Here is a 27,310-nt window from a genome sequence, read left to right on the forward strand (position 1 = left end):
TCAATCCTGAAGACTTGTTTTTTTTGGGGGGGGGTGTTGAGGGCAAGCCTACACTTATCATTTACTGTTTACAGACTTCGGTTGTAGTGGAAACAATTTCAATTTTTCCAGTGTGTTGTTTATTTACAGGTACCTGAATGACTCAAAATGTCTGCCATCAGAAAGAACTTTGAGGACTGAACAGAAGCACCTTCTTAAGGACTACCTTCAAGGGGAAACGGCTGAACTCCTTTTCACCAGTGATAAGGCTGATGGAGTAAACGGTCTCTCTACAAGACCTGTTCCCTTTGCTTTTGTTGGAGACCTCACAGAGATGGTATTGGATTATTTGGATCGACACCAACGGTAAGAGGTTAATAACTGTGCACAAGCATGAAAAAGATTTTGCCTTATAAGTAAAATCAGCAAAGAGACACCTGGTGTCTGCTATCTGAAGGGGAAAAACACTTAAATTTTTGACAGCCTATAGCTGTTCCAAAAACAGATGAGTTAACATAAAATATGCATTAATCAGGGCTCGTCAATGTCTCTTCCAACAGAAATGGTACTCTGACGTGGCATGGGGGAGTTATTCCTGAGGATGAAGTATGGATAAAAGTCGGGGGGGGGGATAAGGGTGGCTCTTCCTTCAAAATGGCATTCCAAATTGTCAACGTTGAGCACCCAAACTCCCTTCGAAACACTGTGGTGTTTGCCTGCTTTGAGGCGAAAGACTCCCTGCCGAACATCCAACGGGTCCTCCCTCCAACCTTCCAACAGATTGCAAAACTGGGATCTGCAAAGTGGCAGTGAGCTGGTTTTAGTTTTTATAAAAATTGTGGTGCAATGAAAGTTTAGTATAATATACAGCACATACATACACACAGCTCTTTTTTCGATTTTAGAATATGAGAAATAATGTGTGTGTTTCAAATTGACTTCATGCGCAACAATATGTAAATACACAGTCGCTAATTTTTGTGTTTGAATTTGCCACTTATCTTTCACTCTTTAGACAGCGGTCAATTCGCTTGTTCTGCTTCGGTGACTATGAATTACTGACCAAGTTGTATGGCATATGTGGATGTAATGGTAAGTTTAAGCAAGGAAGAGTGAAGCATTGGTAATCCAAACAATATTTTATTGACTGACCTCATTCAACGTACATATACATATTCTCAACAAGATTTCATCTTGACGTGCTGGTTCACTTCCTCAGATTGACAGCAGCTGGTCTGCAGAACGGAAACCATAGAATGAGAAAATCTTTAAATACATGCATTAACTAAAAGTTTGCCTTTTACATTTTGCCCAACTCGCCACTGCTGTTTGTACTGTACAGCTAGCAAAGCACAAATGAATGAGTCTTGGACAGAGAGAGATGCATATCCATCACGTACAATCGAATCAATTGAAGCCAACTACGATCGCTTCCTGCAAGATGGAGGAAACCAGCATCGTGCTAAGGATGTTTCTTGTAGCATTGTTCACCGTCCTCTTATGCCGATTGCTATTGACCATGTAAGTTATTGGAGGTAACATTGTACAGAATGTTCAAGAGCATGTTATTTTTGTTCTCTTTTGTTTAAAAACATTTAATTTTTGCTGTCATACTTAGGTCATCCTGCCAACACTGCATATTTCGCTTGGTGTCTTCAAGAAATTGTTCGATGCTTTTGAAAGTGCTTGTCACAGAGTGGACATGCAGTTATTTCAGGTTCGTGTGGCAACAGAGGGCCAAGAGCAGAAAAATTACTTTGACTATCGCATCCGTAATGAAATAGAGCGACAACAAAAAATCCAGAAAGACCTCGAGGAGAAACGATTACAGCTGATTGATGCTGAAGATGAACTACCCCTACATGTGCTTCGGACTACAAAAGAAGACATGGATGGTGCTTTCCTCGAGATAGCAAACAAGGCCTTCCGACTTCAAGTTGAGATTTCAAGACTGGTAAAGAAAGAAAATCAATCTGTACCCTGAAAATGACTACCCCAAAAAGACCGTGTTTCACATTAACACGTTACATTCATATCATTCAATAGGAGAAAGAGGCTAAAACAGTGGAACTTCCATTTGCCACTGGACCAATTGCAAGTTCTTTGGACACCATTCTTCAGCAACATCGAGTGCAGAGACAAGCTTACCATGGAAAAGCCTTCGTTGGCAATCATGTCCACAAGTGCTGCGAGGTAATATGAGATTATCTTAAAGTTTTGATATGTATTAGCATGTTCTTTGATGCTATCAAATGCCAGCATAATGTTACTCACATGAACTGCACAGTAACTGCATGAAAAACACCATTGGTTCTGTTTCCATTGAACAGCCCCTTGTTATAAAAGCACTCACCGCTGTTCCCCTTGAGGTGGCTGAGAAAAGCCTGACAGATGACATCCCCTTGGCAGCACATGACAAACTGCGACGTGAAGCTGCTCACATTGGAGTACACTTCCAGGAGCTCTTCATGAAGTTTGCCGATGTTCATAAGGGCATAAACCACAGCTCTGCAGTAACGCAACAGCAGATAAACTGCATTGGTATGTACACAAATCAAAGTTGTTTCACCAGAAAAAATGCAGAAATTCTTACCTCATAAATTTCCTGCTTTCACTATTTAGAAACATTAAACATTCCTCATTGTTTTGCAATTCTGTTTACAGAGACAAGTATAAGGGACTTCATGGCAGCCTACAGACAGCTTTTCCCAGATCTAATTACTCCGAAACTTCACCTGCTGGAAGATCATGCAGTTGAGCAATTAACTAGATCCAAAGTGGGGTTTGGGTTACTAAATGAACAAGGGGGGGAACTGATACATACAGAATTCAACCGTACCGGGAGGGTTGTACAAGGGATGAGGGGAGAACTGCAGAAGCTCATGGCCATTATGCGCCGCCATCATGTTGCCACAACTCCTGAAGTTGGAAGGAACCTTCCAATACCTGAAAACACAATAAGAAAGCAATACACTGCACTAAAACGTGAAACGAGTGGACCACCACATTTCTTAAAGTCGAGCCAAACCTTGTCATAGTTAACTTTATTTACATGTTATACATGTAATTGGATTGATTTCACAATACTTCCCTTTGTTTGTTTTATTGGTTGCACACTTTACATGCAGTATCGCATGTATTACATGTATGTGCTGTATGTATGCATGTACATGTACACTGTGCATGCAGTGTTCTGGCGATAATGTCACCCATTCAGCCTGGGAGTGCGAACGGCCAAAAGGAGATTTTCTGTGGGTTGGGAAACGCAGGATCTTTTTATTCATTTTGCAGTCTCAAGTAGTAGGGTAAACATTAAATTCGTGATTTTTGAAATGGTTATTGTTGTTTTTAAATAATGGTCCATATCTAAATAAAATAACATACCCCTGCCTACATAGGTTGACCATGTAAACACGTGACTGCAGAACTGCAATTTCACTTCTTATCCTGGCAGCCATGACAGCCCAAGAGTATAAATTAAAAGGTCACAAAATTTCATTGAAAATGTACATTTGTCTTGTATATGAATAAACACAGATAAATGCGTAAAAGGTAATAAAGTACTCTTTATGTTTCCTTCGAAAATTAAAGCCAAGTTTCACGGTACAAAATTAGAGGAACAGTCATTGTACATCAAAGGCCTACTACATCATTTGCAAATGTATGTACCGCATGTGACGAGTTCGGGTAAAATCTTCATACAACAGTCGTAAACAACTCTTGTGTTTGTCAGTGCGTTAAAACAAGCCCACGCTACAACTGTTTCATGTTTCAATATCCGAATCGCATTGCTTTATGTTTATACAGCATAGGAAAATCGGACGCTCATGCTCATAAAAAGTATTTAATTTGTATATTTACCTTCAAAGTCCTCCGTCTGACCATCTAGAATCACGTCTGTAAGTGTCCACATGTGCTGCACGATCGACACGCCATGCATGTGTCAGCGACTCGAAACGAATTTTACACCTTCAGTTGATGACGGAATTTGTACAAAATAATGCGGGCCTACATTTGTTGTTCACATCATACAAAGAATGATGTCCAATCAGTCAGTACATCACTGATTCAATCCTAAAACCACTTTATTTCTCTTCAATACGTGACTTTTTTCGCAGAGAAAATTACGACACACAGAGATATCCCATACATCCGTAAGTGCGGTGTCCCGTATATTACAGGTGCAAGATGCTGGCACTGTACACAACAGATTACGACGGTTCCTGGTACACGGCTTCGTTGGCGCTTTTAAAACCTTATATGGTCATATGTTCAATATTCATTAGGAAAAACCACTCAAACTTTTGCTTTTTCAGCGGGGCATTTAAATCCCCGAATGCAACAAAAGGACGCTATGCATAATGCATGAGGCACGCAGCTGCGTGATCATGTGATTTAAGCGCTAGCTAGATTTGACCAACAGAGGGCGTGTTATTTTAAGTGTGAAACGGCCGTGTCGCCCTAATAGGCATGGGAAAAAGTAGTAAGCTTTCATCCTACAGCTGTTTCATTTCTCAGTAACAGTCAAGAAAAAAAAAGGAGTAAGCTGTCACCGTGCGGCTGTTTCATCTTTCAGTAATAGACCACGGACAACCGAATCAGGAAACAGTCATGGCAAAACAGCTGGATATAAACACAATGGCTTCAGGTTTTACTACAAACAGTCCATGTCTTTCAGCCAAGCCACAACCCCAGACCCATGGGGGGTCAAAGGACTGAATAGCTATACCCAGAAATGAGTCAGCAGCTAGCTGAACACATCAAAGAGACACCAACAGCTTTCTCTGGGTAGCTTACAGCCGTAAATCACTGGCCTGGAGATTCCAGACACTGTGGATTTAAACAACCGATCCAGGGACGCAGGCAAGTTTTTTTTTGTATACATGTCTATGGCACTCCCCCAGGGACCGACTCAGATTTTTCTTTGCCTGGGTCGGGGTGAACTCTGATGCAAAAGGTGACTAAAATAGGCTGTTCAGCATCTACAGAGATACAAATTAACATGAGGTTTTGCATTTGGCCGAATTTATTTTTATTACGTAATTACAACAAATTTGATCCCCAATGTAGCAACTCTGCTCTACGCAGATTAAGTCTTAAGTCTCTCTCTCTCTCACCTGTCAATTCAACAAAGTCTTGATATTGCTTCTCTCGATGCCTTATGTTGCGGAGAGCTTCGCAAACGTCAGTTACTTTCTGTCTTGGCAGCACAATAAAAAATGATTGAGAGTCATTCAATCAATTTTCAACTTTCAAAGGGTGTGTGAATCAGAAACGAACGAGAACGACAGTAGGCGATCGATTTGTGTCTTGGGGAGTGCGAATGTGCGAGGATGTCTTTAAGAAACTGTTGTTTCTCCTCCAGGGCTATGAAGTTTGATGAAGTGAAAGGAATGAGCGCAGGGAGATATCATGGTAAACGTGAAACCATGTGCAAATTTAGCGACGCTGAAGGGGAGTAGTCTTGTATCTTGATAATATTCTTCGAACAAAACTTCCGCAATAGCCTCTGACTATTCACTGGTGTACGTTCCTCGATTGATATAATACGTAGACACAGGTTACCAATTAGTAGGATTTGTAGGCCATACAAAGTACAGTCGTCTCAAAATGTTCCCACATATCGTGCTCCTTGTGAGAATGAAGGTTGGAAAGAGACATGAGCATCCTGGAAGAAACTTCTGATGAAAGAGAGTCAAGAAAGTTCTGACCCCTCTGACGAAAGTGGGGAGTCTTCTCCTGCAGATGACACGTCTAGTGACGATGTCCACAGCAGTAGTAGCAGTGACGATCGGGGCCCTGTCCACAAACGAGGGAGAGGAGGGCGAGCAGGGAGAGGGCGGGGAGTAGCAGCACCAAGCCCGCGTAACGATCAGATTTTATTCTCCGTGCATTGCTTGAAATTCCTTCCGTTGCACGATTAAAAAAACCGCGGTGCCACATGCGGCGACAATTTGCTGGATGTCTAAAACGAGTGTACGGCTACAAATACCCAAAGCTGCCAGCAAATATTAATTTCTGCCGAATGGAAAACAGATTATTGCAGTCATACGGTCACTGATATTTTCGATGGAATATAAATCAAAGAATAAATTCATTGTTGATATCATTTTAAAATGATGGTATCAGTTTAATTAACATGCATTTAGAATTTATTTCGTGAATGATTTATTAATAACCTTGGTAGTATTTCCACATGCTGTTTTGTTTTTACGGCACTACAACTGCATTGCAAGTCAACATGTTGAAAAGGCCAGTAGGATTGATTTTTACTTGTCACTGAGCCACATATTTACTTGAATTCTGTAAATAAGGACAACCCACACCTTTCTTATGCATATGATACAATCATGATGGATTAAATCATACTTCTAGTCTGAGAAATCGGTCATTTGATGTTCCGTGGCTTGTTTAAAGTTATTGCCAGGAACCTGAGGAAGACTGCTGCTGCTACTAATTATATTATTATTAAACATAAGGATAGCATTTTGGAGAGGATATAAACTTACGAAGGTTTAGCAGACTAGCTTTGTAGGCCTATGCCTATTTTTGGTTAATTTAAATGCTTCAAATTTAAGAGTAATGTAAGTTACATAGGGTACTCTTTAATTTTATTTTCTCCTTTAATGTGGGAATTTGGGATTCACGGGAATTAAACAGTTATATGATTTTATTGCAATTCATGTAAAAGAACATTCAGAACTGTAAAAACGTTCTCTTGTGGACCTTTTGACAAAAGAAAGAGATCCCCCAAATAGTGGCAGTTCCTAAATGGGTAGTTGACTTTTCGTATTTACATTTTTTTCCTCTCAGTTTGGGGAGGGGGTTACGTTATGTCTAATATGACTGTTACCAAGGCACATTTTCTAAACCAGTATAGGTTACTTTGCTATTAATGTTGATATTCAATGTGGTGATTATTAATAAAAAAAAACTTTATTTTCGTTTCCTCCCAGTCGTCCCTTTGGACATGACTTCAGTATCTCACATTTTCAGTTTACTTCAAAGGTGGGTGTGGTTGGAATTGACAGAAGCTAGTGACGTGACTGGGGAATTGGCAAATGGGGCAGAGACAAGAGTGACAAATGTGACCGCATTAGTGCTACATTAGTGACCGCAAGAGGCAGTGGAGGGAACAGCAGAAGGAGCAATGGTGGAAAAAAATGTGGAGGCGGTGGTGGGAGAAACTGAGGAGGCGATGCCGGGAATATCACAAGCGGTTGCCCTGGAACTGAAAGGGGCAGAAGACCTGGTGATTGAAGGAGCGGCAGAAGTATTGATGGAAGGAGCTGAAACCAGTTATGAGGCAACTGATGTAATTGCTGACAGAAGCCTAAACATCATAATGTCATCGCTACTGACTAGACAGAATGTGATAGTAATTTTCTTGTGTTTTTTGAGAATTTTGTTTTCAGAATTACATGTAATGTTTCTGTCAATGTATTGTTTTCGAGACAGGGGTGATGGCAAAGGTGAAACAGCAAGAAAACAGCAAGAAAGCCTAAACAGCACATGGCAGATAAAAAAGCTAGGCAGAAGGTGTTTTATGAGAAGAAAAAGCGACTTAAGGTCATTGTAATTTAATCAACAAGGTTATAAGTCATCGTCTATATCAGACAAGATCCCATTTTCACTGCTCGGCATTTGAAGTAATACATTTTTCTCCTGCGTATTTGCCAGTTCTTCTTGGAGTCGATCAAACAATTCCAGGAGAACTATTTTCTTTCTCTTCTTTACACTTATCCTCTAATCATCTTCCATTAATGATCCAAGATCTGGTGGAAGTTGGTCAATTAGTGTTAAAAATTCTTTTTCAGTCCCATTGCTGGATTTGTTCCTTATGTCTAGGTTCTTCTTTACTCCTTTTGTTGATACAGGAATAAGTAGTGGGGGTCAGTTTAGTACAATTTGACCTTTGACCCAGAAAAGGGAAAAGGCTATAAATATGCATAAGTATAATAATATTATGATAAATATTGATAAGAAAAGGAATGAGGATAGGGTCAAAAATTATAGTAGATTGACCTTTGGTAAGGGATAGGCATAAGGTAAGACAGTTTGTTACAGATTGACCCTGATATATGGGATAAAATAGGAATAAAGCCTAGCACGGGGTAAAAACTTTTGGTACAATCTTTCCTTATGAAATTATAGCACAACATGATGAAACAGGATGAGTCATATCGTGTGTGATGGCATACTGACTGACCCACCAGGAGGTCCAACGTATTAAGAAGTAGGAAATAAGATGTTGGTACACCATGTAAAAATTCTCTTTTGGGAAAAGGTGTGGTTCTGAGAAGAACCGGTGAGTGTTCAACTTGACGTTTTGGCCAGTATGCTCTGGCTGTCCTCAAGAGAATGTGTTGCTGACTCGAGTGGATGCCGTGTAATAAAGGTTGTCTGGAGTCGGTGAGGCGTGATGTGGCTTAGTGGCTTGCTAAGGGTGTACTGGAGCATGTAGGTGTTGGATCCAGTGGAGGATTAGGGGTGCAAATTAGGCGGGAAACTAGTTTAGACGGGAAACTGGGGATGGGTTGGCTTCGGGTAGAGAGGACCCTAACACCAGGGGATGACGGGGGCCTGGGTTTCAGGTATAGAGGACCCTACTGCCCGTGTGGTGGTGGTCTTGGGTGCTAGCAGTGGGCGCCAGATGTCGCTCAGCTTGAATCCGATGTGGGACGGTGTTGTGCCGGAAGATTTCGATTGCCTCCCGGATTCTTCTTGGGTGCCAATGCTTGGTGGGGGCGATGAGTTCTGCGTTGTCCCATTCGATGCGGTGGTCTGATGTGTGTGCATGTTTGATGATTGCTGATTTCTCGTAGTCTCTTCTGCGGCCGTGTGCTCGATGTTCTTGAAGTCTGGTGTGGAGGTTCCTGCCGGTCTCCCCGATGTATACTTGGCCACATTCACAGGGAATGCGGTATACACCAGGGCGACTGCTGGGTGTGTGTTTGTCCTTGTGGGTATGAAGTAGGTTCTGTAGTTTGTTGGGCGCTGAGTGAATGACCTGGATGTCGGCTGCCTGAAGGATCCTGCGGAGTTGGTGTGATGCGGGGCCCAGGAAAGGCAAACATACTGTGGAAACGGGGGACTTGGGGGCATCAGGTATAGGGGACCCTAACGCCGGGGTAGGTGGGTGGACTTCGGGTATAGGAGACCCTATGGTGCTGTTGGTGGGTTTGGAGAGGTTGATGTGTTTATCTCCATTGAGTTTGAGAGCCGTCTCGATGTGCTTGAGTTCTTGGTTGAGGTTGCCCTGGTTGCAGATCTCATGGGCTCTGCGAACAAGGGTGCGGTTGACGGACGTCTTGATGGCTGGATGGTGAAAGGATCGCTGATGTAGATACCGGTCGGTGTGGGTAAGTTTGCGGTAGACTCGATGGTTGAGAGTACCGTCCTTCTTTCTCGATAGGTTGACATCGAGAAAGGCGAGTTGGCCGTCTTGCTCTTGTTCCATGGTGAACTTGATGGTGGGGTGTTGTTTGTTGAGGTATGTGAGGAATTCCTGGAGTTGGTCTTGACCCTGGGGCCATATGACGAAAGTGTCGTCCACATAGCGTAGCCACAGGGTGGGCTTGAGATCCGCGGTGAGTAGGGATGAGGTTTCAAACTCTTCCATGAAGATGTTAGCTAGGACTGGGGATATAGGAGATCCCATGGAGGTCCCAGTTGTTTGTTTGTAGAACTTGTCTTGGAATTGGAAGTAGCTTGAAGATGTGCAGAGATGGATGAGGTCGACGATCTGGGTGGGTGAGAGGGCTGTGCGGTCAGCGAGGGAGGAGTCGCTGTCCAGACGTTCCTTGGTGATGTGGCAGGCTTCTTTTGTGGGAACATTGGTGAATAAGGACACCACGTCGAAGCTGACCATGATGTCGGTGGGTTGGAGGGTGAGGTTTCTGGTGGTATCCACAAACTGTTTGGAGTTGGAGACGTGGTGGGGTGTATTGCCCACTAGGGGCTGCAGAATGCCGGTGAGGAAGCGGGTGGTCTCGTAAGTGGGTGACCCCCTGGATGCGACGATAGGGCGTAGGGGGACGTCTGGCTTGTGAACCTTGGCCTGCGCGAAGAATCTTGGGCAGGACGAGGCTGACGGGCGAAGGCGACGGTAGAGCGCTGTGGGGATGGAGTCGGAGCGTTGAAGGGCAAGTAGCTTGGCTGCTACTCGCTTCTCGATGACTTGAGTGGGGTCTTTGGGTAGAGGGCGGTATGTACCAGATGAGAGGATGTCATGTACCTTCCTGTTGTAGGATGTTCGGTCTATGACTACGGTGGCGTTGCCTTTATCGGCCGTGATGATGTGGATTGTCTTGTCGTTCCCAAGGTTCTTGAGGGCTTCTGCTTCAGGCTTGGTGAGGTTGAACTTGATGGGGTTGGTGTGACGGGTGACTTGGTTGATCTTGACCCTGATGTCATCGGCTGTTTTCTTGTCAAGCTTCCGTAATGCTGGTTCGGTAGCTTGGATGATGTTGGCCGAGGGGATGAAGCGGGGCGGTGTGGCAAAGTTCATGCCTAGGGAGAGGACATCTGTCTCCGTGTTAGACAGGGTGCGTTGACTAAGGTTGATGACATTGTGTCGTCGGAATTCGTCTTGGTTCCGGAGGTGAACTGGTAGTGATGCGGGTGTAGTAGGGTTGCGGGATATAGATGATCCCTTTGCCCCCGCATATTGGAATAAAGATATAGACGATCTCATCTTCCGGTTAGTGAGACGAAGGAATTTCCGGATTTGCTTGTTGCAGGATGTGTTGAACGCATGAAGACTGGAGGACTGGGTGAGGGAGGAGACCTTGATGAAATCTTGATGTCGCAGAGTCGACTTGAGGGTAGCTTTCATGTTGGCGATATCCTTGTCCAGGTGGCCGAGGGTGCATCTGGTATAGCTGATGCGCTCTCGGAGTAGGGCTTGGCTGGCTGACAGTAGGATGCAGTTGGATCTAAGGTTGCGGACTGGGTCGTGGAGTTTGAAGCCTGGTGGGATGATGTTCGAGTCGCGACAACGTTTGAGGAATGTTAGGTTGTTGATAAACCCCGAGCGTCGGATGGAGGAGCGCTCGAAAGACCTAACTTGTCGAACTGAAGTAGGAAGCATAATCCCTAAACAAAAGGACCGTGCGTGCCGCCGGGTTGTGAATGATAATCCCTAGACAATGGAGTGTACATAGTGGGTGAGCTGTGTCGGCGAACTATCGTGTTAATAACGAGCTTTTGTTGTGCGACGGGGAGCGCACTAGTACGGGGGATTACGTGGGCTCGGTGCGTTCTCGCACCCAAGCTCCCCTTGTATGTTGAAGCAGTTTCGTACACGACGCACAACGGGTACTGTATGCGAGGACGCCCTCCACGTTAAAGTGTAAATAGTGTTTACATTCGATTGTGTCTAAAGATGGCGAACCTTCGTAAAAAGGCAGGAGATACTTACCGTTGCTTATTTTTCTCATATATTAGACGATTTAGAATTCGTGCCTTATATGATATGAATGGTCCCACCAATATTGATTAACAGTATGATGGATGTCGTTTCAATTTAGATAGATTCAACGATGATGAATGTAACGGCTATTACAGGTAAGACTAAACAACGAACAGAGGCTAGCCTAGATTTACATAATAGGCACAGCCTTAGAGCCTACTGTTACTAAGGCCTAGACAAGTACATATACTAGTATTAAACTCAATAAATTATTACTAATAACACTAGTCGGAAAGAATTCCCTTGATGGCCATAACGGAAAAAGGGTCATATATCCTCTTAAAAACGTCCTCTGCCGGTTCCATAGGGTTGCCTAGGTATGGCCGTCGGCATGGTCAGTGGAATTCTTCCCCACTAGCCTTAGCGTGACTTTGTTACTTAACTTTGATCCCGATTTCTCCAAATTGCAAAGATCAGAAAACATTTTCGGTGGAAATAAGGCATCTCACATTTGACATGTTTGATTTTGAGGGAAGACTTCCTTTTGAGACAGCCATCCAAAATGAAAAAAAAAATTATACTTAGTAGGAAATTAATATCTTACCATATATAATTGTAAATAATGATGAATCCAATGGTGCACATGAGTGGGTTAAGGTTAGGGTTAGTGTTAGGTCAATATGATGATGTTTAGGTGGCTCTCTCAAGAGGAAGTCTTTCCGATTTTGGTTATTTTCTGACTCGGTGATGATGAACTTCTTATGTACATAACAGACAATTAAATTGTCCAGTGTAAGGTTAGTAACAGTGATATTGTGCATTCTGTACTCCACAGATTCCAGAAAGCTGACATTTTCAGGCTTAACATGCTTTGAGAGTACCACAGATTATCACTTTGGCTAATAATTCAAAAATTGATGGACTGGAGGCCTTGTGCATCACCCTCCAAAGGTATGCGTATACATGTGGATATGGAGACCTCGTGAAGGACTATGGCCGTTCAGTTCCTCAGCTGTGCTTGACTTGCAATTGGATGACCAACTTCATCTTCGACAATCACAATCACCTGGTTTCCTCGTTAGATCAACCTTGGTTATCGCCCCAGTGAGGCCAATATGCAGACCACGTCAGCATCGGCAGGTCATGTATAACGGGCACAAACGGATCCATGCGCTGAAGTTTCAGTCAGTTACAACCCCCAATGGCCTCATAGCCCACATGTACGGACCAGTAGAAGGTAGGAGACATGACGCATATCTTCTGCGTGAATCTGGGCTCTTAACTGAGCTGGAGGCAAGATCATATGATGCAGAAGGGAACACATTGTGTTTATACGGTGATTCTGCCTACCCACTGCGTCCACACCTACAGACTTGTTTCCCTACAGTACGCATATCACCAGAGCAGGAGGCCTTTAACGCTGCCATGTCTAAAGTTTGCATTACTGTTGAGTGGTCATTTGGGGAGATCTTAAACTTCTTCAAATTCACCGATTACAAGAAGTTACAGAAGGTTCTCTTGAGTTCTTGTGAAAAGATGTACATTGTTTCAGGACTGTTGACAAATGCACATACATGCGTGTACAAGAACAATATATCTGACTACTTTGAAATTGACCCTCCATCCCTGGAAGAGTACTTTCAAGTAGTGTAGATGGTTTTTCCATCATTATTCTTGATTCCATTTGTTTGTGAACGTAGTTTTAACAGAATGTTCAACAGTACAATTTTTCCTTCATTTGTTTGAATACATGTACATGTATGTTCAAATGAGTATGTTTAACATGCCAGAACAGGTGGAATGTTATACAGTCTTCCTTGGCTCTTTTGTTGTATGTATAAAAACATGGCATTCATTTGATACCAAAATATGGCCTCTCACCTTATTTCAGCTTTGATCTGTAACTGAACCTGTGTCTCTGAAGTTGTGGGGTGTGAAACTTTGCGAGGAAAACAACAAGGTAGATTAAATAAGAAAAAGGAACTTGAAATACATATGAATGTAAATAACAGACAAGAGGTTTATTACATTTCAGATCCTTGAATTGCATATGGATTAGAAGAACGGTACTCATTAAATGTTAACATATTTTTTAACAACCTCTGGATTGGTTTTTCCCTTAAACTTTTTTTCTCTCAGTCTTGAATCATTTGAATGTATTTTGGGGAGCTATAAAATTCACATTTAATATATAATATTATATGTATATGCTGGAGCTGTCTACACTATAATTGGTTTTTTGTATGCATTACTGCATCATGGGAAAAAGTAATAATATATTTTGGGCAGCACATCCACATGCACAAGTGCAGAAGGCATTACAAAATCATTAAAATTGATGTGAATAACCACGTTTAATTTACGATGGGCTTTGATGTGTCTCTCTTACTGCATGATTTGAATTTAGTTTGTTTGCAGAGAGATATAAGAATTATTACCCAAGATACTCGACATCTTAAAAATCAACACAAAATATCAGGGCCCAAAGTTATTTCAGATAATATGAGTACATGTACGCTATCACCTAGAAGAGCATGAGGTATGAGAAAGTACAGTCAATGAAGATGTGATTACTCATGTTAACATTTTAAAAATTTCAAAAGATAAATAAAACCTGCAAAAAGAAATGTATAATGAAAAACATGAACATGAAAATTGCTATAACCATGCATAAAAAATTGCACAACTAACGTCATAAAAAATTATAAAGGTTAAAATTTTGATTTTAGTAAATGTAAATTTCAGATTTATCAATAAAGGTGACCATCAAACAATTCTATGAGCACACAAATCCTTCACAGCTGAAAGGTGAATACATGTATGTGAATTAGTTTAGAAATAACATGAATCCACTCTTTCAATCAGAAAATTGTGAAAAGTAAACCATTGTGGAAAACTGTCAACATAGGCAAGGAAATTATCAATTGCATAAAAGATTTACCGGTATGTGAGAAAAAATACACTGAAAATGAGTGAACACTGGTGACTGTTCACCCAATGTCCTGAAAGATGGCAAAATAATATTGCCAAACTTTAGGGATATTTCATTGAATTTGCTTTGTAACTCTGATGTGGTCCAAAGTAGCAACGTGACTGCTATAAACATCTAAGATCAGCTGCATGTGAAAAAAAAGTATATATTTGGTGCCTCAACAAAATATGACTTCATGTACATTTCTTTATTAACATGAAAGCTAACACACTAAGAAATATAAGAAAGAAGAAAATGTAACACATACTTTTAACTATTAACTATTGATAACGTCAACTTTTTAGCACACATAAAAAACCTTAGTTGTTGAAAAATTACCCTGAAATATATTTCTCACAAGTTAACAGCCCATCTGCTGTACACTAGAATGAAATGATGCAAAGAGAAGAGAATTGACGTGATAAGCATTCAAAGCATCAATGATATTTAATCCTTCTTCACAAAATTGAGAAGTGCCAGCATGAGGGATTGCGACTGTTGGTTTTGCTGTTGTATTTGTTGTTGTTGCTGGAGTATTTGCTGCTGTAGTTGCTGTTGGATCATTTGCTGCTGTAGTAAAACTTGCTGCTGTTGAAGAGTATCTCTGCTCCCTTTCTCTCTCTTCTGCCCTCCTTCTTTCTGCCTCCTCTCTCTTGCACTCCATCTCCTCCTTGTGTAACTGTTGATATCCCTGTATCTTTTTCTGAAGAAGGCTCAAAGTTTCATTCCCACTGTTCCTCCTCCTTGGCGTGGTACTGTTTTCACCATGATGCCTTAACAACACAGAGAGAAAACAAAAAAGCAAGAATAATACCAGGGTAAGGTTAACAGTGAGTGTCTGCCCAACTGACAACCAACAATTAATTATCAACATCAAAAATGAAATAGTTTAAAACTGCTAATCGGTCATGTTACAGTGCAATTAATTGTGTTGTATATCGATTGGACAGAAAATCATTGATAGAATTTGTTAATTACCTTTTCTGTGTTTCCCCATAAGTTTCACAGGCACGTTTCCGCATCTGAGCACCGTAAGCCTTCTTTTTCTCCTCGTCTCCTCTCTCATTTAGTGCCATCTCGATGTCCTCTTCCTCTTGTATGAGGTCCTCGATGCCCTCCCTTATCCTCTTTTCCTCATCTGTCTCTTCAACTGCTAATCCACTAGTTGCCCTTTCTACCCTATTTTTGTCCTTCACTCGTTCCATGAGATGGCTCATCCGATAGCGAACTGCTCGTCCGTCAACTTTGAAGTCACGAGTCTTCATTGCCTCAGCCACTGCCTTCCAGGCCTTCCCCCTCTCAATGGTCCCCTTCTTAACCTGGTAGGGCCTTGCCAGTATGACCTCACCAATTAGAATGAGGTCTTTGTGATTGTCCCATACCATGCTGAATGAAATTACAACAAAAGAAGGAAAGCAAATCAATGAAAATGGTGTATACAATTATACAATTCAGTGAACATGTTTGTGGCTAAAGTCACAAAAAATTTATGAATTTTAATGGTACTGATGATAAAAAACACTGCAGGAACCGGTGTTTTTCTTGAGAATTTACATCAGACTCTTAACCTTGACATGTAAACATTTGGGATTTTAAAAGAAAAGTAAATGTATATTTAAAGTTCACAAGGAAATTTAGATAAACTGCAGTACCACCATTCATGAGCTGTAATGTTACGTCACTTGCATTTAGCAGTTCATCCATGATACACAGGAAAAATAAAAAAGGTAACCTACCGACTGATGTTCTTGTGTTTCCTAGGTGGAACATCATTGACTGGTTGTGGGTCCGTTGTAGCTCTGGTTGTTGTTTGGTCCTGTTGTATTGGGGGAAAATTACAACCAATGTCTAAAAATATTACTAAAATGTTACAATAAAATAAGCTAGTCCAAAATAACATGCAGAATCTAGCTTGAACATTGCTTGCCTAGCAACCACTATTTGAAAATTGAAAGCTTTCAAATTAGTCCTCATTCCTTTTTAGGGTATTAACGGTAATAAATGTACTATAGCATGGGGTAGGCAACTAACCTCATGAACAGTTTAGAGGAAGGAAAACATAATACATTCACTGATCTTTATAGGCCTAAATGCGTTTTTGCCCAGTAAGTTTCCCTCCTGCTTACAAATCCGACTTTCTCCAGTCTGCGTCAAACACATTGAACACGGTATCATTTCATTCTTCATAACAAAAAAACTGAACATAGGACATCATTTACCGGTAACGTATCGTTGGTTTCCATCTTGCACTGCATTAACACTGCTGTATGTCGATTTCCACGTGTCTGACATCTCGCGTGCACACAACTATGCATAACTCAATGCTCGGCCTTCTATTTTGGACCCAACGTTATTTCCCCTCACGACGGTTCCAGATATATGAGCAGGACGGAGACTTGCAGAATGTCGCGCATGCGCAGAAAAATTTTTGGCTCACATTACCGTACTAGATTTCTCCCGTCGCAAAACGAAAGCTCGCTAATGATTACATTGTGTACGTTGGAAGTGAGCGTTGGTCCACTCAACCTTTGGACACTAAAGGAGGGAGGGTGCCCAAGTGCTAAAGGTCTTGCGTGAATTGTATTTATGCAGCCAAGCCCTGTGCTTGTCACCAGTGTCACAAATGCTTCGGACGGAAGTTTAATCTAGAGAGGCGCATGGGAAATATCTTGAGGAGGAATCGGATATGAAATGAAGCCGACGAAAGCTCAGATTCTGTTGATGAGGTCGATGACAAAACCTCGGACGAAGACAGTTCGGATTTCGAAGACAATGCCGCCTACCAAGATTGGCTGGCTGAAGCTAGAGAAACACATAGGGAGATGATGCATGAAAAATATGTCAACAAAGGCATGGATGAAGATCAGGCCAGGCAGAAGGCAAACAGAAGACCCTCTAAGCAGTCAAACAAGACTTTTTCGACAACTCTAAGGAGTTCCTGTCGTGCTACCTATATTTGCGGGAAAATGAAACTCACAAGGACATTGTGGATGATGTTGAAGGAAAACTTGATAAAGGCATGAACGTCAGCAAAGCCTTGAACAGAGTTTTGCCTAAACATGCTGAAAAATTTGCCAGACTGATTCATGACGAAGAGGAGCATGCCTAAACGATAACAGTCTGTAGAGACAAATGGTTCCGAAAAGAATGAGTACATGTAATTCCTTTGAATACAAAGTTAACAAACTTCCGGTAATCACCCTAGTAGTAATTCTTAAAATTAATAAGATAATTATTTTAAAAAATCAATGATGAACGACGGAAAATAAAACGGTACCAGTAGCAACCTACTAGAAACCAATATGTGAAGTCCACTGAACATGTTTTCTGTTATACTTATCGGTATGAATATAGAATAATAATTCTCAGGTCGGATATTGGCCGGAGCTTCTGCACAATATTCCACAGCACGACAACTAAATTTACTCCTTTGCTACGTGTTAAAAATCCCCAACTGACGTCATGCTGCCCCCAAGAATTCTTAATTTTATATAATTCTTTATTTTACATTTAAGTCCCACAATAAAGAGTAATAAGTAAGTAATAAATAAGTAACGCTCCGCTCTGACTGAATTTGTAAAACGTATACATGTACGGGGTATTAAACCACCGTAAAACATCCGTTCAAAGAATTTAAAAATTCTGCCAGAGCCTTAATCAAATACATTCACAGGGAAAAACCGTAAACACTCTAGTTCAAAAGAGTAAAAATTCAGCGAGGGAAAACTAAGTCTTCTCCCGTATCGATCAAATCTTGGTAGCCATAGTAAGATAAACGCAAGACCGTTCGCACGTCGGCACCCTCTCTCCTTTAGTGTCCAAAGGTTAAGTGGACCAACGCTCACTTCAAACGTACACAATGAAATCGTCAAAACGATAGTCCGCCGACACAGCTCACTCACTATGTACAGACCATTGTACTGTATACAGGCACGCACAATCCTTTTGTTTAGGGATTATGCTTCCTACTTCCTAATTACTTTTGGACCTCCTTGTGGGCCAGTCAGTATGCCATCACACACGATATGACTAGTCCTGTTTCACCATGTTGTCCTATGATTTCATAAGCAAGGTAAAATAGTACCAAAAATGTTTACACTGTGCAGGGTCTTATTCCTATTTTATCCCATATACCAAGGTCAACCTGTACTATAATATTTGACCTTTTCCTCATTCTTATTCATATTAGTATATTATTATTATACGTATGCATATTTATGACCTTGTTCCTTTTCTGGGCCAAAGGTCAAATTGTACCAAACTGACCCCCCCCACTACTAGGATATACTTCAGCTTTGGAATTTCCCGTTCAGACGACATTTTATGTATTACATGCCTTTTTTTTCAGCATTTGTTACAAACGAAACAAGGTCTGTGTTCATATTCTTCCGGCCATCAAGACTCTTGTGCAATTTTTTTGTGCTTTGGTTTCATCAGGGAATGCCATCTTCGTACAGTTTCTCCGGCGATTACTTGGGCTGATAACTGCCTCTTGGACCGTTCCATTGATGCTTTCATGTTTGCGTCTGTCATAGTCTTCTCTCGTATCTTTTTTGATATAAAGAAATAATTTAAAATACGTTTTTATATGGATAAAGATTTGAATTCTTTTTCTAACTGCAGGCAGAAGAATTTGCTGCAATATGTGGAGCAACCGTGATAATTGAAATTTACCCAGAGAAGGGAAAACCCTGCTACTTTTCTACTGCTGGAGAAGTCAGAAAGCGGCATTTCATGGGACAGTTTGGTCCTAGTTTTGTTGCATGAGCAAGGGCATCCAAAACCTCAGCTAGAGCTACAGCTTCGGCCAACAATACACCAACAGAAAGGAAGTTGTTACCAGAGGACACCAGGACAGCAGAAGTGGTAGGATTGCCACGAAAGTCAAGCAGCAGGTGTCGTGTTTGTAGTGTAGCTTTTGATAGCAAGAAAGATAAATTACTTAGAAAGGCACACAAACTGGCAGCAACGTGGTTAGGGTGCCAAGAGGAAGACTGCTCGTTTTGGGCACACGTCATGTGTGTCAACATAAAAGTGCCTGCAAGAGGGAGGGTGGGAGACATTGATAAGTTGTATTTAAACGTGTGCCACTTTGATCATTTCATGGGTGATAGTTGCAGAAAAAGATGTGATCCCCTTCATGTGCCTCTCCCCCGAATCCACATTGCCTATGGACGTGTATCTTCTTATGGGTTTCTTTTAACATACCTTCCATGCGCAGTTTGCGTGCCTGTCATTTAGATGAAATGTGGATAATTGATGATTTGTCAAAAATATTATTGTGTATGTATATGTTGTCGTAAGATTACTTTTATTAAACATGTATGTACAGTCAACAGTGCTGTAGGCTTGTGTTGAAACAGACTTGTCAAACGAAACTTTTAAAGGAACTGACTTCACATACAGGTACATGTATCTCAATCTGGAAACTTCACTTGTTGTAATAAAATTGTAACACAATGAAAAAACGTACTTATAACAGTCTGTGCCCGCGGACTATACTCTTTGCAATCTGGTCGCAAGAGGAGGTAACGCAAGTGCTAGAATAAGAGTAAACTCCTTGAACACAGCTGCTAGAGTCACAAGGGTCTCGACAGAAGCCTTTAGTTTAATTCGGTTAATCTCAGTCAAAACTCAATATGCTCAATTTGTTCCAAAATGCTCCAAAGGGCTCCATAAGTCTCCAAAACGCAAAGGTTGTAAGACGCAGAAGGCTCCGTGAAAACGCCTTGCACCCTTCAAAACTCTACAGGGATTCGCTGGGTTCCAGAAATATGACTTAGTTTTTTGGGAAACGTCGGGAAAAGAACGTAAATACGGCTTCCATTTACATGCGGTCCGTTAGTGTGTTCGGGGATTCAACCTGTGCTCCAATAATGGTTGCATGAGGGCGCCGTCACAATGAAAACGAGTAAACTGCATCAACAGTACTGGTTATCTTATGTTGATTTAAACACACATGAGCATTTGTGAGTATGACTGTACAAATTCTTTGAAAAAAGTACATTGTATTGTAATAGTAGTTTGTATTAAAATTAATGGATAAATACCTGATCACGCATATCCCGGTATAGTATATCTTGATATTTTGGGTGGTTTTGGCGATCTGACAAGGTCTCAAATCTGATGCGCCGGCACATTATAGTTGCAACATCGTTGTGGCGCGAGCTCCAACAAGAGCACAAGGGTATGGAGGTAAGTAGTACCATCTGCTGGATGTAATAGTAGTTTGGGTCAACATTCGATTTGCACCAGTCCTAGTATTCTTGCACAGTAGTTACTGTTGCGTTAGCACAGCATTCTCTAACATATGGCAGTAGTAGTTTCTGTGTCAGGCAAAAGTACATTATCTGAACTAAATCCCATGTTTTGTTGTGATTGCTCCCCTTCTTGCAGTTTTTTGGCTTTCCTGCGCTCAATTCAAACGAAGTAAGCAATGTTGCTGACAAAAGCATCCCAACTCAGTTTTAGAAACGACCTAGCGACATTCATTTCCAGTCCCACGATGGGCACCACCCAGTCAAAGTCCCTTACCAGGGGATGTTCTCCATGTAAAACAAAGCAGCGGTGATTATCAGAGTTGATCAGAGAATTATGTGAGGCACTGAAGCCAGATAAATACATAATCCAATATCCCTCATTATTTTGTACGGAAGACCGTCGCATTCCAGAAACCTTTATAGTGTGCTGTATGACGAAGATGGACTACCCAAGCATTTTAACGTTGATGCTTGCTTGCTGTTGGTCCATGTATAGGTGACCAGAGATTAAATTACCTGAAAGATAGCAGATAATAAGTTTATTCAACTGCCTTTGTAATTTTTTCAAATAAAATTCTAAAATGAGCGTGAGTTGGCGAGAGCCAAGAATCTTTGGTGCCGAGCGAGCCTGCTCGACCGCTACATTTGGTGTCAGAAGTGGGATGTTTAAGGGCATAAAATTAAACAGAAAATATTGGTATTGGTGTATATTATTCCCGTAATACCTCCTTTATAGTGAGCTTGCTCGGAAACTTCCTTCAATTGCACATCCGCTGGAGGCGCTATTGGCTAGCGTGTACTCTTCGTCTGTAATGCGTGTCATTACGAGATTCTGTATGAAAGAAAATAATTCGTTATGTGTCATTCAATTTGATTTGTAATTGCACTTCCACTGTTGGGCTACCTGCAGGCATTAGAGTCAGCCCTGTTGTACATTTAAGTATTTGTGGTCTATGTATGTAAATCAGCTGTTGTTATGGCTTGTTTTTAGGTTGCTGGTATGGCTAAACAGGCAAGTGACATGGAGACTTTGCCGTCCCCTTCAGACGGCGAGACAAAAGTATTTGGTGGCACCGACGGTAGTGGTGACACAGACGATGTAGAGATAAAATTGAATAAAATTATGCAGCGGGTAAAACTGCAAGAAATAGAGCTGCGACGTTCCTTTGATGAGTTATCAAGGAGGCGGCAGCAATCTAACAAGTCCCAGGCAGGGAACACACAGGTTATATTGGGTTTGTTTGCACAACCGGATGCAAACAATCCGGAAATTTATTTTGGACTCAATATTTCGGGGCCATTACCCATACCACGTCGAGCAGCGTGTTGGACCAGGTTGTCTACACGTTGACTCCCGTTCCAGCTCCTGGACCCGATGGTACAACGCCTCCAGGAGGCACAATGCGGAGGTCCGATCCTTGGCACGCAAAAACCGCAGCCCCTGCGTCTAGGTCACGCAAAGAGCCCAAAGTAATTGATGGAAGCCCATGGCCCCTGGATAAGGGTGGACAAGTTAATTACATGGATAAATGGATAGATGGTTTGAATGGGGCGGGAAGCCGGCCCAATATTACACCCAACCGGTTCGATGGGAAAACTCCATGGAAGGATTATTGTCGCCAATTTGAGGCCTGCAGATTGGCCAATGGTCGGTATGATAATCAAGCCGCAGTATTTTTGGCTGCAGCTTTGGAGGGTATCGCCCACAAGGCGTTTGGTAATTGGAACAATGAAGGCGGACAACCAGCACTCAAGTATAAGGAGTTGTAAGGGTTGCTCGAGGCCCAGCTCGGGCCGGGTCAAATTGCCGAGAATTCCCTTATGGAACTTAAGTCGCGACGGCAGGGGTCGTATGAGACCATAGGAGAACTTTGGCAGGCAGTCAGAGAACTGACAATGCTTGCTTATCCCGATTTCGATGAAAAGGGCAGAGATCGCTTAGCTGGAGCCCATGTTACTGAAGCTATCGCTCGTAAATCAATCACAGAGGAGTCTCAAAGAGGAAACCTAAGAAATTTAAATATTGTTGGGCGAGTGACAGATCCAACGAATCATAGCTGCACAGCTGCGGGATTACCATATAACCGATCAGGGGAAGCTTGGAGTACTGGTGTCATTTGTGCCCAAGCCCAGAAAGAACGTCTTGCTCTTTTCGTCCATGCATCATGATGCCGCAACAAAACCCACTTCCATGCGAAACCAGACATCATCACCATGGGCGGCTCGGACAAAGTGGATCAAATGTGTTCCCTGTACAACAGTGCCTGCATCACCAAACGCTTGCCCATTGTGGTATTTTATCAAACTCTGAACTTTGCTGTTGTCAACAGCTCCGTCCTGTACCTCCAGCTCAACCCCAATCTGCGTGGTGAGCAAGCAACCCGCCATGACTTCATCCAGTAGCATTTTCATGGCCTTGGTCGACGAACAGTTGATGTTTTGCCTAGCCCATCCCCAGCAAATGCACAATACTACCCTGAAAGCCATGGAAGTGGCCGGATTCAATGTCCAGTACCCACCAAGTAACCCACAGGACCCCGTCAAGTGCCACCACAGCGAACACGTGACTTTTGTCCCCGTGGGGACAAGAGGAAAACAAGACGTCGGTGCGATGAATGTAAAAAACTCGCTTGCCAGGTACACAATGAAAGTCACACTAAAACCAACATCGCCTGTGTCGAGTGCCAGACAAAAGAATGAACCCACTATTTCAATTCTCCACAAGACTCTACAGAGTTGATTCCTCTCTGTGACTGACTTTACTCAAATTTTGCAAAGTCATCTTAGAGACCTCACGTGGCCGCTTTCGGTTGAAAACCACCACTTGCACCAGCAAAGCTTCAGAAAGCTTTCTCCATGCTCTTCCCACTTCTGGGCCATTAGCTGTCTTCAGCGCTGTATGTCTTAGTTGAACTTGCTCCTGTAGGTGTTTCACAATGTCTGCCTCGTGAAAAAAATGTTGCTGAGTCGCGGTGGCGAGATTACTCGCATCAATTACATATGAATATGAAAATATATCCCACACCAAACTGGTTAATGAAAAATACCAAAAGAAGTCAGTTTTGTGTCCTTGCCTACAACTATTGCCTAAAACAGAAAGTCAGTAACGGAGTATCGTAACTTACAAATAATTGGTCTGGAACGTAATTGGCTTCTCCGCAAAGTTGCGGGAAAGCCTTTCTTTTTGTTCTGATTTTTTTTCTTTTTTCGTCATCTATTAACTTTGTACGTGAGTTTTGTACACGCCACTTTTGCCATTAAACGTTGTCGTACATCGTTCAAAGTTGCCACAGGCATACGTGACAGTATAGATGTATGCCAATCAGTGACGTAATAATGACGTCATCATGGGTCAAGTAACGTCATCACAGAATTTCAATGCCCTATATCTACAGATTGTAGATCAAAATTGAGGTGACGTTATACTGACATCATCATGCAATTTTATACATAATTTTGGATTTTTGAACTGTTTTGCCATCTCACTAACGCAACTGATAAATTTAAAATTCTTTTTGCATTAGGTTTGTTGGGCATGTGCACAAAATTTTGAAAAATGTGTGACGTCATGATGGCGTCATCAAATATGTCACTTAAGGCAAAGTTCGATTGTCATGAAACTTGGTGTGTAGGTAGATAATATTCTAGTAATCAAAACCTGAAATGACGATACTTGCCAAAGACTAAGACTATAATAAAATCAAGTGCGCTGGCAAGTATAAGTGTGATGACATCATCATATATCATGTGACGTCATAAAAAAATTCACATTCTTTTTCTAGAAAATGTTAAGTCAGATTCTCTCCAAACTTGGTATAGTTTAAACTTGTACGTACCACGCGTACGTACTATCATTCGCGTAGTATATTCAACACGGTGGCCGATGTAGGCCTATGTATTATTTATTTCACATAGCGCCAGCGTACGTTGACTGGCAACATATGACATGTTGACGCGCATGCGTAGTCAGCTTGCAAATCCCGCATTTGAGCATGCAAAATGTGATTGTACATGCATATGTGCAACGGCATTTCAATTACGCAGTCTACGAAGCCCCAAACGGGACATGCAAAATGTTAAGTTTTGTTAATTGCCTTGAAATATTCATTCGTTCCCTCGAAATAATTTTCGTTTTGAAATTTGGTACATGTACATGGCTAGACAGGCACATGTGTTATAGATTAAAAATTTTGATTAATAGATGTCACTAACGCAATATGGCAAATCTGTTTTTTAATGTATCAAGTTTCTTTGGCATAAAAGCGTATGGATAAAAATTGACGTTATCTCGACGTCATCAGAAAATTGGAGAATTTATGACAATACTTCAAGCGACGTCAGTTCGTTTAGAAGGTTACACACACAAAAATTGTCTGATCAGTGCGCATTCGGGTGGATTTTGGTCATCTTTTAAACAGCGCCTTCCATTGACACATCAGTAATGGTCGTGTGAGAATCATGATTACAAAAAATAAAAAGGATGGGGACGTTAGCTTTGGAACTTTTTACACGAATTTGTTTCGGCCGTGTCCCATCCAAGTTTATGCATGTGTCTAACGTCTCAATATAAACGAGACAAGTACATGAAAGAAATGAGGACGTCATTTTATTTTATTTTATTTATTTATTTATTATTTATCCTGGGGAAACCTCTCAGTGAAACACTGATTTCCAGAGGTGCCCAGCAATTACAATAAAATCAGTTAAATCCATCAAATATGATAAAATACTAAAAATCCAAAATTCAACTGAACTACTTAAAAACACAAATTAAAATCCATGAACCAGCCATGCACACATATTTAAAGCTAAACAGTAACTAATAATTAAAACACCTACACCAAATAAAGAAACTCACAAACAGGTAGGAATTAAACAATAATGATCTGTACGTGTGTTTAAAACTTGACAGTGTTGCGGGTAGTGGGCTCTTAAGAACAGTGGTCAAGGCGTTGAAAGCATAAGCTCCACGAACAATGAATCTGCGTTTACCCGAGTTTGATTTACTGAATGGAATGACTTAGGAACCATGAGAGCCTGACCGAGTATTATAATGATACGAATCAGTGGTATAAATGAAGGAGTTGCACAGTTGCGGTGGTAATTGCATAATTAGACTTTTATAAACCAATATATTCAAATGGAAAGTACGCCTTTCATCCAAAGTATCCCACTCTAATGTCAATAGAACAAGCTCTGTAGGGGTTCTCCGTGGAAGACCGAGGATGAGTCGGCCAGCACTATTCTGAATTTTACTGAGCCCGTTGCGTGCTAGTTTTGAGGAATTTCCCCAGACAGCATCACAGTAATCAAAGTGTGGCAGGATCAATGTTTTATACAACAGGCCTAAAGTATGTTGTGGGAGAACACATTTGAGCCTCCGGAGAATTCCTACGCGTTTGTTGGCTTTTTTAACAAGTGCATCGGTATGATGACTCCAAGTCAAAGATGGGTCCAGCAATACACCTAGATACTTAAATTGACTAACATTGTCAATAGGAGTGTTGCCGATCTGAACATGTAAATTATTCGCCCCTCGGCCTAGTTTAGCTCGAGTACCAAACAGCATACTTTTCGTTTTGTTAGCATTCAAGGTAAGGACATTCATTTGCAACCATTTAGAGATTTCGGCCATATCCCTGTTTAAAACTCTATTTATGCCATCTACAGATTTATCACGAGTGAAAATTGCGGTGTCGTCAGCATATAAAAATATCATAGTATTCCCAGAAACAACACCAGTTATATCATTGATATACAGAATGAAAAGAAGTGGACCCAGTGTAGACCCCTGAGGCACTCCAAAATTAACTCCAGCAGGAGTTGAATACTTGTCACCGATTTTAGTAACTTGCTGCCGTCCTTGTAAATACGATTTAAACCAGTCAAGTTCAAGGCCACGCACTCCAATATCATAACGTTTGTCAATAAGACGACCGTGGTGAACAGTATCGAAAGCCTTCTTTAAGTCCAGAAATACTGCTCCTGTGAAAAAACCCGAGTTCATATTTTCAAGCAAGTAGTCGGTAACTCTCAAAAGACATATTTGAGTGCAGTGCATTGGCCTGAAACCTGACTGGTTATCGGAGAGTATTTTGTTCCTATCTACATAGTCTAACAGCTGTTTGTGGATTAACTTTTTGAAAATCTTCATACAAGCAGATAGAACAGAAATGGGCCTGTAATTAATCCCCGTCATTATGAAGAGGGGATATCCTACTCAACTTCCAGGCAGTGGGAACAGAACCAGTGGAGAGACTAAAATTCATGACGTGAGCAAGTGGTTCAGCAAGCGGCCTACAACCAGCCTTAAGTAGTCTAGGAGCAATACCATCAAGGCCAGCAGCCTTTGAAATATCAAGGGTGCTGAGCAACTTTTAAACATCGTGGGAAGTCACATTACTAAAACGAAACAACTCCCTCACTGACTCCGTATGGTGTGTAGGTTCATTTGCTTGATCGATACCGTCCTGTGAACTCGTTTTAGCCATTACAGCATTTGCTAATTCAGTACCTATATGAACAAAGAAATCATTCAATGCATTGGCAATAGCAACTCCATCCGTCAAAATTTCACCACTAGATCATATTTTACCTATCTGGCCATTTTTATTTGAGGGCAGAAGGGGTTTTATCGCCTTCGAAAGTTTATTTTGAGTCGGAACCCACATTGTTGATTGTGGTCTC

General features: G+C 41.5%; 1 protein-coding gene, 3 long non-coding RNA genes and 2 pseudogenes across 6 annotated transcripts in view; 3 read left to right on the plus strand and 3 right to left on the minus strand.

The window, feature by feature from the left end:
- LOC147797773 (uncharacterized) overlaps positions 1–27,310 on the minus strand; it is a 461,720-nt gene that overhangs the window by 313,659 nt on the left and 120,751 nt on the right. The gene's annotated exons all lie outside the window — the stretch shown is intronic.
- LOC110986752 (uncharacterized) overlaps positions 1–27,310 on the plus strand; it is a 152,281-nt gene that overhangs the window by 97,748 nt on the left and 27,223 nt on the right. The gene's annotated exons all lie outside the window — the stretch shown is intronic.
- On the plus strand, positions 261–3,847 carry LOC147797784 (uncharacterized). Its single transcript, XM_087142150.1, has 8 exons — positions 261–345; positions 540–788; positions 995–1,071; positions 1,322–1,500; positions 1,598–1,933; positions 2,026–2,172; positions 2,310–2,520; positions 2,644–3,847. The coding sequence occupies exons 1-8, from the start codon at positions 314–316 to the stop codon at positions 3,015–3,017; spliced, it is 1,605 nt and encodes a 534-aa protein (XP_086998276.1). The 5' UTR covers positions 261–313; the 3' UTR covers positions 3,018–3,847.
- On the minus strand, positions 641–4,325 carry LOC147797785 (uncharacterized). 2 transcript variants are annotated; one of them, XR_015426671.1, is made up of 5 exons: positions 3,841–4,325; positions 2,819–2,925; positions 2,333–2,487; positions 1,132–1,214; positions 641–775 (listed from the first exon to the last, which is right to left on the minus strand). It is a non-coding gene; the product is annotated as an uncharacterized LOC147797785 (long non-coding RNA). The 2 variants fall into 2 exon arrangements; XR_015426672.1 differs by having other exon boundaries at positions 2,804–2,925.
- LOC147797786 (uncharacterized) lies at positions 11,366–13,600 on the plus strand (annotated as a pseudogene).
- LOC110990112 (uncharacterized) lies at positions 14,163–17,165 on the minus strand (annotated as a pseudogene). Its single transcript, XR_015426669.1, has 4 exons — positions 16,583–17,165; positions 16,100–16,179; positions 15,342–15,749; positions 14,163–15,136 (listed from the first exon to the last, which is right to left on the minus strand). The product of XR_015426669.1 is annotated as an uncharacterized LOC110990112 (transcript).

The sequence above is a fragment of the Acanthaster planci genome, linkage group LG10 (genome assembly GCF_054643075.1).
Source record: "Acanthaster planci isolate LZ-2023a linkage group LG10, COTS_SCS, whole genome shotgun sequence".
NCBI classification, from domain to species: Eukaryota; Metazoa; Echinodermata; class Asteroidea; order Valvatida; family Acanthasteridae; genus Acanthaster; species Acanthaster planci.